Source organism: Leuresthes tenuis, unplaced genomic scaffold (genome assembly GCF_036924035.1).
Source record: "Leuresthes tenuis unplaced genomic scaffold, fLeuTen1.0.hap1 SCAF_24, whole genome shotgun sequence".
NCBI lineage: Eukaryota > Metazoa > Chordata > Actinopteri > Atheriniformes > Atherinopsidae > Leuresthes > Leuresthes tenuis.
Genome location: NW_027325378.1, coordinates 535,857 through 551,629, shown reverse-complemented (window position 1 = coordinate 551,629; position 15,773 = coordinate 535,857). Strand labels below are relative to the sequence as shown.

Here is a 15,773-nt window from a genome sequence, read left to right as displayed (position 1 = left end):
CTATTGATCAGGACACTTTAAAGGTTTCAGAAAGCTGCAGAACTATTGATCAGGACACTTTAAAGGTTACAGAAAGCTGCAGAACTGTTGATCAGGACACTTTAAAGGTTACAGAAAGCTGCAGAACTATTGATCAGGACACTTTAAAGGTTACAGAAAGCTGCAGAACTATTGATCAGGACACTTTAAAGGTTTCAGAAAGCTGCAGAACTGTTGATCAGGACACTTTAAAGGTTACAGAAAGCTGCAGAACTGTTGATCAGGACACTTTAAAGGTTTCAGAAAGCTGCAGAACTATTGATCAGGACACTTTAAAGGTTACAGAAAGCTGCAGAACTATTGATCAGGACACTTTAAAGGTTTCAGAAAGCTGCAGAACTGTTGATCAGGACACTTTAAAGGTTTCAGAAAGCTGCAGAACTGTTGATCAGGACACTTTAAAGGTTTCAGAAAGCTGCAGAACTGTTGATCAGGACACTTTAAAGGTTTCAGAAAGCTGCAGAACTATTGATCAGGACACTTTAAAGGTTTCAGAAAGCTGCAGAACTGTTGATCAGGACACTTTAAAGGTTACAGAAAGCTGCAGAACTGTTGATCAGGACACTTTAAAGGTTACAGAAAGCTGCAGAACTGTTGATCAGGACACTTTAAAGGTTACAGAAAGCTGCAGAACTGTTGATCAGGACACTTTAAAGGTTTCAGAAAGCTGCAGAACTGTTGATCAGGACACTTTAAAGGTTTCAGAAAGCTGCAGAACTGTTGATCAGGACACTTTAAAGGTTTCAGAAAGCTGCAGAACTGTTGATCAGGACACTTTAAAGGTTTCAGAAAGCTGCAGAACTGTTGATCAGGACACTTTAAAGGTTACAGAAAGCTGCAGAACTATTGATCAGGACACTTTAAAGGTTACAGAAAGCTGCAGAACTGTTGATCAGGACACTTTAAAGGTTACAGAAAGCTGCAGAACTATTGATCAGGACACTTTAAAGGTTACAGAAAGCTGCAGAACTATTGATCAGGACACTTTAAAGGTTACAGAAAGCTGCAGAACTGTTGATCAGGACACTTTAAAGGTTACAGAAAGCTGCAGAACTATTGATCAGGACACTTTAAAGGTTACAGAAAGCTGCAGAACTATTGATCAGGACACTTTAAAGGTTTCAGAAAGCTGCAGAACTATTGATCAGGACACTTTAAAGGTTACAGAAAGCTGCAGAACTGTTGATCAGGACACTTTACTCTGGATGCAACAGCATTCGGACTCAGTTGGATCAACATTCTTCTTCAAACGTGTGCCTTTAAGAATGAGGTCATCTTCTTTAAGGCAACAAGCATTATTACATCCATGTTTGGTTCTGCAGAATCTAAACAAAATTCATTTATTTCCAGAAAAATACAAACATAGTTTAAAACACTTTAAAAAAAACGATCCTGTTACTGATCTGAGTTTTTATTCATGTTCCAAGCTGCACATTCAGGCATTACAACAGGAACTGATGAAGTGTTTCAAAGCCAAAGCAGGTCTCAGGTGAGAGCTGCGAATGAGATCAGAAAGGAGGCTGCAGCAGGTGGAGTCCTGCACTGGGTTTCTGATGTATGGAAACTCATTCATGCTCCAGTTTTATATCAGAGCAGAAGCAGGATGTGCTGGAAAGCTAAAAAGGAGCCGATGGATTATCACAGTTGGACTCATCAACAGGAACCATGACGCAGAGCCTGGTGAATGATGGGAAACTCCACATTCCACTGCTGCTACTTCTACTCCAACAGTTAGCTGCCGGCTCAGAACCAGCTGGTGACTCACGTCATTTCAACCAGATTCAAGCAGCTGTTTCCATCCATACTGATGAGTCGAAAGCCCCGAGAGGAGATGATCAACTTTCTTAACATCAGTGGAAGATTTTTAGGTCTTTTCCTTTTCTTCTTCTCAGCAGTTTCCCTTCACCAGAAGCAAGAATGGAAAACAACTGCAGAGCAGCTCGGTGTGGGATCATTCGACCCTGCATGTCAACGCATACTCAGGAACACAATATAAATGCTAATCAGCCCTCTGTGTTGGTGGAAGAACAGCTGAGCTGCTGCACATTGCTGCCAGATGTTGTTGCTTTAATCATCTGCTGCTCCACAACCAGCTCATTAATCCACAAGATTATCAAAGTGATATTTGGAGCTTCGACTCGAGCACATACACCGCGTGACTAAACCGTTCCCAGGACCCTTGACCTTTATTTTGTAGTTAAGGTGGTGCTCTGTGGGTGAAGTCTCACATAAATCTGGGCTCCTCAGGACTACTTCATCACCATGAGGAACAGAGCTGAGTAAAGACTACTTCATCACCCTGAGGAACAGAGCTGAGTAAAGACTACTTCATCACACTGAGGAACAGAGCTGAGTAAAGACTACTTCATCACCATATTCAGTTCTCTGGACTGAAAAACCTTTTAGTTTCTACAGCTGAAACTGTTCCTTCAGCTCAGCTTCACTGTTTGCTGAGGATGAAGTGACCATTATGGTCTGTCGGGCATCACAGTCCTACAACATTATTGTGACTTATATTCTGAGGGCATTCGCACCTGATTTAAACCAAAACGTGCCGCTGGCTGCTAATAACGTTCAGGTTTTTCTGTAAACAAATTTTCAGATCAATCAGAGACTAAAAGAACACAAACATTAAATTAACAAGCTGTCGTAACTTCGTTTTTGCTGCCCGATAATCAACCAATAGCTGAGCAGCTGAGCCGGCGACGCACTTTGAAACCCCGCCTCCTTATTTGCATAATGAAGCAGGAACACATGACGAATGTAAAAAGAAAAGTAAATAAATAGAGCGAGAGATGCAAAAGGGAAATAAGAGAAGTAAATACAGCAGTAACAGATAAACAAAGACAAACAAATTCAACTGAAAACTGTCAGAAGTATCAACATTACTCAGTAAAAGTTGTTCTGGAGTCAAAGGAGACGTTTGTGGAACCAACAGCAGCAGCGTTCTCCAAACAGGAAGAAGAGTCCAGGTGAAGTCAGTCGTCCTGAGCGAGGACAGCTGGAGCGCCGCCGTGACGAGTGTGGGAAAGAGCAGAGGCTGACACATCATGCCATCTCCACATTAACATGTCTATGCTGCATATGTGTGAGAGTGTGTGACCTCTGACCTCCTGTGTGTGAGGCAGACGTGAGCGCCATGCAAACGCTCGTGTGTGCGAGCGCCACACTTTCTGATGCAAAACACCAGTTATTAAGAGGCTTTGTGTGGAGCAGACACGGGTCAGAGGTCAGCCTCTCTGATAAAAACGCACATATATGAATATGTAGACACATGCACGCACACATGCACACACACACACACACACGCAGGCATCTGGCAGGCCAACTGTGTGTTAGTGACATCACAGGGCGCCACATGAGAGGCAAAGCCATGGGAACCGTGCACAGACACATCCACACCATTAATTACCTTTGTGATGGTCACACACACACACACGTGCACACACACGTGCACACACACACTGAACGGATGTGATTCGCAGACATTGCTGTGATCATTTGGACCAGTCCAAGGTTTGATGACTGAGGTTCTGACTCTGATGTGAAAATGTTCCACTTCAGACTGAAATGCTGCCGTTTGCGACTCTTTTCTCTTCTCCAGCAGAGTCCTGGCCCCCATCCAGCTGGAAACCCAGCGGGTTTCCCCCTCCCCAAACCCACATTTATAAGCCTGCGCACAGGTCCACCTCAGCTCTGCTGGGCCGTCCTCTCCGAACATGACCAGAAGAAGAGGAGGAGGGGAACACGGGGCTCGTAAAGCCAACACCTTCATGCAGACACTCAGCAGCAGCCATCAGTCAGAGCCTCCTCGGGTCTGACGGCTGCACACAATAGAGCTGACCTCCACCAACAAAGACTCTTCTTCTTCTGCTCATGGAGCACACATCTGAGCCAGTTAAACACTGAGCTGCTGGGTCGGAACCAGAGAGAGGCCGACCGGGAGTTCAGGAAACATCCGAAGAGTGAAGAAAAGTCTGAAGCAAACCAATAACCGATCATTCCATCAGGTCATCGATTGAAACTGATCAGAAAAGCTTTTAAATCACCTTTTAAAAGAGAAAAACTGACATCATGAACCAGCTTTTAGGGCTTAAAATACATATTTATCTCCCTCATATTAATAACATATAGAACAGTAGCTATTAGCTTGCTAGCTAACACCCAGCTGTGTTAACATCTGTTTGCTGCCGTCTCTGAAATCCAAATCCATCCCAACATGGCCGCCTTCTCTAACCAAAGCCTAACCAAAGGCAAACCAAAGGCAAACCAAAGGCTAACCAAAGCCAAACCAAAGGCTAACCAAAGCCAAACCAAAGGCTAACCAAAGGCTAACCAAAGGCAAACCAAAGGCTAACCAAAGCCTAACCAAAGGCTAAACAAAGGCTAACCAAAGGCTAACCAAAGGCTAACCAAACCGGCTTCCTGCTAACATGCAGCCAGCTGTGACCTTCTCTGTAGGAAAAGTCTTCTCGCCAACCTGCAACAGCTGAAAAGTAAAGAACTACGGCGTCCTTTAAAGAAGATGGGGTTTCTCTTTAACTTCCACCTCTGCTATTCAGTTTAAAAACAATTTTTTTCTGTGGGCAGTGAAGGCAGCACGGGAGCAGAGTGTGTTTCTGTGGGCAGTGAAGGCAGAACGGGAGCAGATGTGTTTTTCTGGCAGCAGTGAAGGCAGCACGGGAGCAGAGGTGTTTTTCTGTGGGCAGTGAAGGCAGCACGGGAGCAGAGTGTGTTTCTGGGGGCAGTGAAGGCAGCACGGGAGCAGACGTGTTTTTCTGTGGGCAGTGAAGGCAGCACGGGAGCAGAGTGTGTTTCTGGGGGCAGTGAAGGCAGCACGGGAGCAGAGTGTGTTTCTGTGGGCAGTGAAGGCAGCACGGGAGCAGAGTGTGTTTCTGTGGGCAGTGAAGGCAGCACGGGAGCAGAGTGTGTTTCTGTGGGCAGTGAAGGCAGCACGGGAGCAGCAGGTTCTGCTGATACTGGACAGAAACACAGGTCCATTCGGAAACCTTCAGACTGATCAGTTTCACTGCTGAAATGAGCTGAAAATGATCAGTTTTCATCCAAACATTTCATGGCTTTAGGGTTTGAGTGTAAGTTTCACTCTGAAAACATGAAAATAAACATTTATTGTGTCACTTCCTGTCAGCATCTGCAGCAGGAAAACTAATCAATCTTTAATGAAACACATCAGGTTTATATCCAACTGCTCTCAGTGGTTTTAACTGTTTTACACGGTGCTGATAATGCAGTAAAATGCTCTGAATAGAAGCAGAACAAAGTGTTGCCTCCCCACATCTCCTCCACCCCCCCTCCCCCGGCTCCTTTACAACCCCCCACTCGTAAAGCGGCAGTGACAGCTCGACTCTTCCTGCCGTCTGAGCACAACAAGCCACATAAATCCAACAGATCCAGGGTCGGGACCACCTTTTGGTGCAGTTATTGCAGCTGACGCATCACTGCTGCAAACCCAGACCTGATGTGAAGTTCTGGGTCCTGACAGAACCACCTTAAACCAGAGGAACATCGTGTTGGTGACACACACCTCAGCTGGACTCAGGCTTATTGATCGCTGAGGAAGCAGCTCATCTGAGCTTCTGCCGTTCATTAGATCAATGACTGAAACGCTGCCTGGAAGCAAACAGCCGACCCGTAACAACCCGTAACGACTGGTTCAGATCCAACAGAAGCAGGAAAATCTGAGCTTCAGACCGTTTCTGTGGAGGTTTGATCACCACATGGACTTTATTCCCACTGTACTGGTTGCAGTTTCCCTGCACAGAGACCGGCTCTAAAGGGGCGCCCCATGGCGCTGTGCTCGGACCACTTCTTTTTACTTCCAGGTCACGTTTCACTGCACTGAGCGAACAAAACACTGAAGAAGAAGAAGAAGTTTGAGCGAACATACCTGCAACATGTTGGCTGAACATCTGGATTCACCTCAGATGTTTATGGATCAGATAGATGCAACCAGAATCAGAATGTAATTCAGCAGCTCATGCTAACCCAACAACCAATGAGGTGCTGTCAGCTGAGATCTGACCAATCTGAAGCCATCCTAACCCTGACCCAACCCCAGCTTTACAGAAATGTCTGCTGTAAAGACAAACTGGAGCCGAACTGAGGCCCAGTTTGTCCAGAACTCATTCAGACTGACAGCAACAGAAGGAGGTCAGACGCCATCTTTTAGCTCTGTGCTCAGATTCATTTGACTGGTATCGGGCCCAGTTACAGCATTATAACGCTCCGTCAGAACTGGACCTGAGCGTAATACCGTCTAACCTGGGAGGGTTTACTGTTTAATCCACATTTCCAAGCAGGAAGCCATCTGAGCCTCTGCAGCTACACATTTAGCAGCATTTCTGTCTCACACAGAGGTTTGGAAATGTGTCGGAACGTTGGAGGATGCAGGAGCAGGAATCCAGCGCTCCGATGCCCCCCCCCCGGATCTGCCGCTGGCCCTGTGACTCCCCCTCCTCCTCTTGACCCCATGTCATCAATCTTATGGAAGAAAAAAGGCCCCGGCCCCCTCAATCTGGCCTGTAGCTGAGAGAAACCCATCCCCCACGCTGCACCCTGCCCCCCAGCCTCCTCTGCTGGTGTTCAGGCCCGGTGGGGGGGGGGCAACTCAGAAAAAACAGCAGCAGAGTTTACACTGAGCAGAGGAAGAAACCCAGGCCCAAACGGCCCCGTTCAGCTCAGAATCACTTCAACAGATGCAGATTCACAGCAGGCTCAGCAGAACCTGGTTCTGGAACCGCTGGAGTTCAGTCGGTGTTCTGTTGGTCCAAAATCCAACAGCTCCTCTGTCTAACTGGGACTAAAAAGCTTGATTTTCAGATTTCATTGCTCACTTTCAGGTTCTAAACGGACCGGCACCATCCTCCCTGAACAGCTGATCCAAGTTAATGATTCTTAAAGTTTCTACTGAAACGTTTTACTTTGAAAACACCGGATTTCTGCTTGCTGCTGGATGTTTCAGCTGAGAAACGTCAGTAATACGTCTCACCAGCCCTGAATCCATCCATTTCTTTTAGTTAAAAACCTTTGTTTAGTCTCTGAATGAATCTGGAGCCGCTGACTCTATAAATAATCTAAAATAGTCACTTCAACATCTCCTCACATCTACTTTAAAGGGACAGAAAGAGCTTCATGTTCAGCTGTAACTTCACTGCTATTCTAACACATTAAAGTTAAGATAAAAACAATATCCTGCAAAATAAAGGTGTTAAAAAGGTTTTAAGAGGATAAACCTCACGGTTCTGATGTCCTCCTTCAGAGGTTCTGCAGACAGACGAGAACAGGAACAAAGAACCTTCACTTTTGTTTTTCAGAAGCAACAAATGCAAAGAAAAGCTGAGGCTGCAGAGGCCAACAACAGACTGCAGGAAACACATGTTAAAGTGCTGCAGTGAGAGTCTGACAGAGAACATGAAAACTGACCTGAGAACTGTCTTTAAGATGATCTTCAGAGGGTTTTTGTCCTGATCCAGAGTCTTTAAAGTGTCCTGATCAATAGTTCTGCAGCTTTCTGTAACCTTTAAAGTGTCCTGATCAACAGTTCTGCAGCTTTCTGAAACCTTTAAAGTGTCCTGATCAATAGTTCTGCAGCTTTCTGAAACCTTTAAAGTGTCCTGATCAATAGTTCTGCAGCTTTCTGAAACCTTTAAAGTGTCCTGATCAACAGTTCTGCAGCTTTCTGAAACCTTTAAAGTGTCCTGATCAATAGTTCTGCAGCTTTCTGAAACCTTTAAAGTGTCCTGATCAACAGTTCTGCAGCTTTCTGAAACCTTTAAAGTGTCCTGATCAACAGTTCTGCAGCTTTCTGAAACCTTTAAAGTGTCCTGATCAATAGTTCTGCAGCTTTCTGAAACCTTTAAAGTGTCCTGATCAATAGTTCTGCAGCTTTCTGAAACCTTTAAAGTGTCCTGATCAATAGTTCTGCAGCTTTCTGTAACCTTTAAAGTGTCCTGATCAATAGTTCTGCAGCTTTCTGAAACCTTTAAAGTGTCCTGATCAACAGTTCTGCAGCTTTCTGAAACCTTTAAAGTGTCCTGATCAATAGTTCTGCAGCTTTCTGAAACCTTTAAAGTGTCCTGATCAATAGTTCTGCAGCTTTCTGAAACCTTTAAAGTGTCCTGATCAATAGTTCTGCAGCTTTCTGAAACCTTTAAAGTGTCCTGATCAATAGTTCTGCAGCTTTCTGAAACCTTTAAAGTGTCCTGATCAATAGTTCTGCAGCTTTCTGTAACCTTTAAAGTGTCCTGATCAATAGTTCTGCAGCTTTCTGAAACCTTTAAAGTGTCCTGATCAACAGTTCTGCAGCTTTCTGAAACCTTTAAAGTGTCCTGATCAATAGTTCTGCAGCTTTCTGAAACCTTTAAAGTGTCCTGATCAATAGTTCTGCAGCTTTCTGAAACCTTTAAAGTGTCCTGATCAATAGTTCTGCAGCTTTCTGAAACCTTTAAAGTGTCCTGATCAATAGTTCTGCAGCTTTCTGAAACCTTTAAAGTGTCCTGATCAATAGTTCTGCAGCTTTCTGTAACCTTTAAAGTGTCCTGATCAACAGTTCTGCAGCTTTCTGAAACCTTTAAAGTGTCCTGATCAATAGTTCTGCAGCTTTCTGTAACCTTTAAAGTGTCCTGATCAACAGTTCTGCAGCTTTCTGAAACCTTTAAAGTGTCCTGATCAATAGTTCTGCAGCTTTCTGAAACCTTTAAAGTGTCCTGATCAATAGTTCTGCAGCTTTCTGTAACCTTTAAAGTGTCCTGATCAACAGTTCTGCAGCTTTCTGAAACCTTTAAAGTGTCCTGATCAATAGTTCTGCAGCTTTCTGAAACCTTTAAAGTGTCCTGATCAACAGTTCTGCAGCTTTCTGAAACCTTTAAAGTGTCCTGATCAATAGTTCTGCAGCTTTCTGTAACCTTTAAAGTGTCCTGATCAACAGTTCTGCAGCTTTCTGAAACCTTTAAAGTGTCCTGATCAATAGTTCTGCAGCTTTCTGAAGCTCTTTCACAGTTTTTCTTTGGACATTTTCTGCTTTTTCCCTCATTTTCAGTCCTTGTTCCTGAGCATTTTCAGTGTTTTTTCTTTGTTCAGCCACTTAACTCTGACCTTTGAACCCATTCAGGCAGAAAAAAGGCTCCTAACTCAAGGGATGAACCAGTGTTGTGTCGACACAGAACAGACAACTTAGCAAAGAAGCCATTTTAAACTGGATCTTTAGGCTCTTTGTTACCAGCAGCCTGTCACAAAGACACATCATTTGTTCCCATTTCTTTAGCTGCATCTATGAAAAACAGCAAAGAAAACACAGTTTGACAGACAGAAAATAGGATTTCTGCAGCAACAAGGTGATTCCCAAAGAGCTATTAGCTGAAAACTTGGCATATCTCAGCATGGTGTGCAGTGTGTCCTTAAAACATTTGAGGAAACTGGACAAGTGGAGGACAAAAGAAGAAGTGTCAGGCCTAAAAAACTATCTCCAGCAGATGAACAGGATCTGAAAGTGATGTCCTTAAGAAAGAGGAAAAAATCCAGCTGTGACCTGACAGGACCTGAGAGATGCATCTGGACCTTCAGCTGATCCATCTACTGTTGGCCCAAGCCTCATCAGAAATGGTCTCCATGGAAGGGTGGCTGTCAAGAAGCCGTTCTTAAGGAAGGGAAACAGGGAGAAAAGGCTGAGCTGTGCCAAATGACACAAGAAGTGGACTGAAAATCAGTGGCAACAGGTCTTATGGAGGGATGAATCCTCCCCAGAGCCCGGACCTCAACATTATTGAAGCAGTGTGGGATCATCTGACAGAGAACGGAACAAAAGGCAGCCCACATCCAAAGAAGAGCTTTGGGATGTCCTTCAAGAAGCCTGGAGAACTATTCCTGAAGACTCCTTAAAGAAATGACAGAAAGCTTGTCTCAGAGGGTTCAGGCTGTGTTGGAGAATAAAGGAGCTCAGACCAGAGATTCACTTTAAAGCTGCTGAGAAGATAACTGGGAATCTTTCTGGAGAAAACCTGGTCTGATGAGGCGGCATCCATCCCACTTTGGAAGGAGCGGCTCTCAGTCAGAAGAGGTTGGCTCCTTGGTATAATTCACAGCTGCTTTAAAGCAGACTGAAGAAAGCTGGAGAGACATGTATTCCTTTAACTCTCAGTTAACGCCAACATTTAAACGATCGGTGCAAACAAAGCTGGGCCCAGAGCAGAACCCTGAGGAACACCACAGGACAAAGCTGCTAAAGGTGAGAAGGAAACCGATGTGGCGCTGATCCAGAGACCTCCACCCATGTCCTTAACCTGTCAATCACAATGCCGGCTGTCTCAGACGTGCAGATTCTCACTCTTTCAGGTCCTGGTGCTCCTTCGACTGGACTTTTAGGTTCTTAAACCATCCTCTGATGTGACCCACATTTTCCTGAGTTCATACAAAGGAACAGCACCAAGTCGGACCAAACCAGAGAAGCTCAGGAGAACAGGTGCAAACACACTGTAACTCCATCTGTAGCAGGAGTCTCAAAGGATCTGCTCCAAACACACCAGAACCAGAACCTCAGGTCCAGACTCAGTGGTTCACCTGCAGGAGAAGGGACTCTGAGGACTAAAGTCCACATTCTGGTTCCAAAGAGGAGTCAGAGAAGCATCTGAGTTAAACTGGATCTCTGAACAGGTCTCAGGTATCACCTTGGATCATGTGACCAAAACATCCTCTTTCAGACAGGTAAACACAGGTGAGAATGACCCACAGGTTGTCCAGGTGCTGATCAGCTGATGCTCAGAGCTGAAGAACCTTTCAGATGAGATGTCTTCAAGAGTCAAGAAGAAGAACCTCACTCAGCTGCGAGGGTCAGTAAAAGCTGCAGTTAAATCCACAGAAGAAGAACACTTTTCACCTGCGGTGACCGAACCCAAACTGTGACGTAACCAGAGCATAATGAGAGGGGGGGGGGCATCATCCACCCACAGAGCGCGCACTGTCACCTGCTCCAGGTGAGAATCTCACGCAGACAGATGCGTTCACATGCCTGCACGTGTGAGTATCCGCGTAGTATCTGTCCGGCGAGCACGCGTGCACGCCCCCTCTGCCTACTACGAGGCCGTTCATTCATTCATTCATTCACACGCCCGCGTGTCGTAGTAAGAAGCTCGTGCGTAAAAAGGAGTAAAAATTAAGCGGTAAAAAGAGAGCATGTGAGGCGCGCGCGCGCGCGCTACTGATCGGTTATTGATCCGGATGCAAGCCAGAGCAGACAATGGAGCGGCAGCCTCCGTGCACGCGCGCACGCACGCATACCGAATCCGATTGAAGGCAAATAGCGGGCTGGGTTCAGGTGCCGCTCTCACAAAGGCTGAGAGGGTGCGCGAGGACACGGAACCATCCCGAACAGAACCAGAACCCCGCTGCGTGCGTTCTGAGGTTCGGAGATGATTCTGGTTCCTGCAGAGCAGCAACAGCTCCAATAAACACACAAATGTCCAGAACCTCTCCCCAGCCGGACCCCCCGCCGCGCACACGCGCACACGCGCACAGAGCGGCTCCTCACCTGCACACAGAGCCGCCAGCAGCAGCGCGCAGCTCAGCCGGGACAGCCTCATGTCCTCTGCTCTACTTGGAGGCGCCGCCAGCCTGCCTCGTGCTGTCCTCCGGATCCTCCTCCAACATTTACAGACGGGTCCAACAGGTCCGGGACGCTGCGCGGAACCGCGACCCGCAGAACCGCGACCCGCAGCCAGGCCCCGGGGGTCCGCCGGGCTGCTGGAGCGCGGTGCGGTGTGTAAGTGTGTGTGTTGTAATCCAGCCAGCAGCCTCCGCCTCCCGTTCCTGCAGAACGCAGCAGCTCCGCGGGGAAGTCCTCACCGGGTCGGAACCGCGCAGGGCGGCAGAAGCGGCAGCTCAGCCCGGTCAGGGTCACAGTCTCAGCTCTCCTGCTCTCCTGCTCTCCGGCCTCCGTGCAGCTCTCTCCGCCGCCTCGTCCTCTCTCCCCTCTCTGCTTTGGGCTGCCGGGGAGGAGCAGGCTGGAGGAGTTAGTCAAGCTGCGGCGGCCTCCCGCGCGCCTCCTGCTTCCTGTTTCAGAACAAAAGCCCAGCGGGCGGTGCCGGAGCAGTGGAGCCTCACATGGAGGCTGGTTGTTCTGCTCAGAGACCGAGCATCAGCTGGGGTTCGTCTCCCTTTAACCAGCTGATGTGAGACACCATCGGTGCTGTTCTCAGTTACATTTTAAAAACAGACCACATCGATTTCTAAAAGCAGCACCGTGATCCGTCTCCTTCACACCTCGGTTCCGTCCAGGTGTTGAGACTGATTTCATCTAACCTGAAATCCTGCTGGGTTTGGACCCTGTGGGCTCATTCAGATCCACTCAGACCAAAAACCAAGGTCAGACCTGCAAACTCCCCGTTGGGTTCTGGTCCCGGTCCAGTTCCTCACAGGAGACACATAAATGGGGGCTACTTTTGGACCAGGAATGGCACCGGTGAAAGCTGTGAGAACTGGGTGGATTTACGCTATTTGGGTTGGATCTGAGGCTGAGTTTTGGCATCATTCGAGCTTAATTATGGGCCTCATTCAGAGCAGAGCGGAAAATAACAGAAGAACATTATTAAAGTGGAAATGGAGATAAAACAGGTGTCAGTGAGTTGAAGAAAGAAGTAAAATAAAGCAGAATTCTACATTTAATACGCCAGAGTGAAAGTGTCCCCTGTTGTGTTCACATTTACCTTCAGAAGGTCTCTGCCTGTGAGCGTCATGAGATCAGCTGCTTTTATTTTGATACGCTTGACCGGAAGTTGCAGCTCAGCGTTTTTAAAACTTGACCGTTTCGGTGCAGCCAGCTGAACCGAGTCCAAAATGGCTCCTAAAGAGAGAGACTGGATGTCTAAAAGGCAGGAATGTCACGAAAGAGGAGACATTCTGCTGAGGTCCGCTCACAGACGGCTCGGTTCTGAAAACCGTTCAGCACGTCAGCACAAACCAATCAGAACCGAGTGTTCAACATATCAAGTGTTCTGAGATTCAGCACCACAGAGGAAACAACAGCAGAATGAGAATTACAGTAACAGCATTTCAGCTGCTTTGAACCCTAAAACTGTCGGTGTCTGACTCACACAGAGACTAGGTTTAGGAAAAGGGTTACAGTTAGAGTTAGGGTCACATCAGAGGGTTAGGGTCAAATCAGAGAGTTAGGGTCACCTCAGAGGGTTACAGGGTTAGAGTTAGGGTCACATCAGAGGGTTAGGTTTAGGGTTAGGGTCACCTCAGAGGGTTAGGGTCATATCAGAGGGTTACAGGGTTAGAGTTAGGGTCACATCAGAGGGTTACAGGGTTAGGGTTAGGGTCACATCAGAGGGTTACAGTTAGAGTTAGGGTCACATCAGAGGGTTAGGTTTAGGGTTAGGGTCAAATCAGAGAGTTAGGGTCACCTCAGAGGGTTACAGGGTTAGAGTTAGGGTCACATCAGAGGGTTACAGGGTCACATCAGAGGGTTACAGGGTTAGAGTTAGGGTCACATCAGAGGGTTAGGTTTAGGGTCACATCAGAGGGTTACAGGGTTAGAGTTAGGGTCACATCAGAGGGTTAGGTTTAGGGTCACATCAGAGGGTTACAGGGTCACATCAGAGGGTTACAGGGTTAGGGTTAGGGTCACATCAGAGGGTTAGGGTCACATCAGAGAGTTACAGGGTTAGAGTTAGGGTCACATCAGAGGGTTACAGGGTTAGGGTTAGGGTCACATCAGAGGGTTAAAGGGTTAGAGTTAGGGTCACATCAGAGGGTTAGGTTTAGGGTCACATCAGAGGGTTAGGTTTAGGGTCACATCAGAGGGTTACAGGGTCACATCAGAGGGTTACAGGGTTAGGGTTAGGGTCACATCAGAGGGTTAGGGTCACATCAGAGAGTTACAGGGTTAGAGTTAGGGTCACATCAGAGGGTTACAGGGTTAGGGTTAGGGTCACATCAGAGGGTTAAAGGGTTAGAGTTAGGGTCACATCAGAGGGTTACAGGGTTAGGGTTAGGGTCACATCAGAGGGTTAAAGGGTTAGAGTTAGGGTCACATCAGAGGGTTACAGGGTTAGGGTTAGGGTCACCTCAGAGGGTTACAGGGTTAGGGTTAGGGTCACCTCAGAGGGTTAAAGGGTTAGAGTTAGGGTCACATCAGAGGGTTACAGGGTTAGGGTTAGGGTCACATCAGAGGGTTACAGGGTTAGAGTTAGGGTCACATCAGAGGGTTACAGGGTTAGAGTTAGGGTCACATTACAGGGTTACAGAGTTAGAGTCACATCAGAGGGTTACAGGGTTAGGGTTAGGGTCACCTCAGAGGGTTACAGGGTTAGGGTCACCTCAGAGGGTTAGGGTCACATCAGAGGGTTACAGGGTTAGAGTTAGGGTCACCTCAGAGGGTTACAGGGTTAGAGTTAGGGTCACCTCAGAGGGTTACAGGGTTAGGGTTAGGGTCACCTCAGAGGGTTACAGGGTTAGAGTTAGGGTCACATCAGAGGGTTACAGGGTTAGGGTTAGGGTCACATCAGAGGGTTACAGGGTTAGAGTTAGGGTCACCTCAGAGGGTTAGGGTCACATCAGAGGGTTACAGGGTTAGGGTTAGGGTCACATTAGAGGGTTACAGGGTTAGAGTCACATCAGAGGGTTACAGGGTTAGGGTTAGGGTCACCTCAGAGGGTTACAGGGTTAGAGTTAGGGTCACCTCAGAGGGTTAGGGTCACATCAGAGGGTTACAGGGTTAGGGTTAGGGTCACCTCAGAGGGTTAGGGTCACATCAGAGGGTTACAGGGTTAGAGTTAGGGTCACATCAGAGGGTTACAGGGTTAGAGTTAGGGTCACATCAGAGGGTTACAGGGTTAGAGTTAGGGTCACATCAGAGGGTTACAGGGTTAGGGTTAGGGTCACATCAGAGGGTTACAGGGTTAGGGTTAGGGTCACATCAGAGGGTTACAGGGTTAGGGTTAGCGTCACATCAGAGGGTTAGGGTCACATCAGAGGGTTACAGGGTCACATCAGAGGGTTAGGTTTAGGGTCACATCAGAGGGTTACAGGGTTAGAGTTAGGGTCACATCAGAGGGTTAGGTTTAGGGTCACATCAGAGGGTTACAGGGTCACATCAGAGGGTTACAGGGTTAGGGTTAGGGTCACATCAGAGGGTTAGGGTCACATCAGAGAGTTACAGGGTTAGAGTTAGGGTCACATCAGAGGGTTACAGGGTTAGGGTTAGGGTCACATCAGAGGGTTAAAGGGTTAGAGTTAGGGTCACATCAGAGGGTTAGGTTTAGGGTCACATCAGAGGGTTACAGGGTTAGAGTTAGGGTCACATCAGAGGGTTAGGTTTAGGGTCACATCAGAGGGTTACAGGGTCACATCAGAGGGTTACAGGGTTAGGGTTAGGGTCACATCAGAGGGTTAGGGTCACATCAGAGAGTTACAGGGTTAGAGTTAGGGTCACATCAGAGGGTTACAGGGTTAGGGTTAGGGTCACATCAGAGGGTTAAAGGGTTAGAGTTAGGGTCACATCAGAGGGTTACAGGGTTAGGGTTAGGGTCACATCAGAGGGTTAAAGGGTTAGAGTTAGGGTCACATCAGAGGGTTACAGGGTTAGGGTTAGGGTCACATCAGAGGGTTACAGGGTTAGAGTTAGGGTCACATCAGAGGGTTACAGGGTTAGAGTTAGGGTCACATCAGAGGGTTACAGGGTTAGAGTTAGGGTCACATCAGAGGGTTACAGGGTTAGA

At 47.2% G+C, this 15,773-nt stretch overlaps 1 protein-coding gene across 1 annotated transcript in view; it reads right to left on the bottom strand.

The window, feature by feature from the left end:
• The window catches only part of acvr2ba (activin A receptor type 2Ba), a 28,948-nt gene extending 16,941 nt beyond the window's left edge, over positions 1-12,007 (bottom strand). Inside the window, exon 1 of the mRNA XM_072379003.1 lies at positions 11,582-12,007. Within this exon, the coding sequence (XP_072235104.1) occupies positions 11,582-11,633 (52 nt within the window). The 5' untranslated portion in view covers positions 11,634-12,007. The remainder of the gene's footprint in view (positions 1-11,581) is intronic.
• Positions 12,008-15,773: the final 3,766 nt, after the last annotated feature.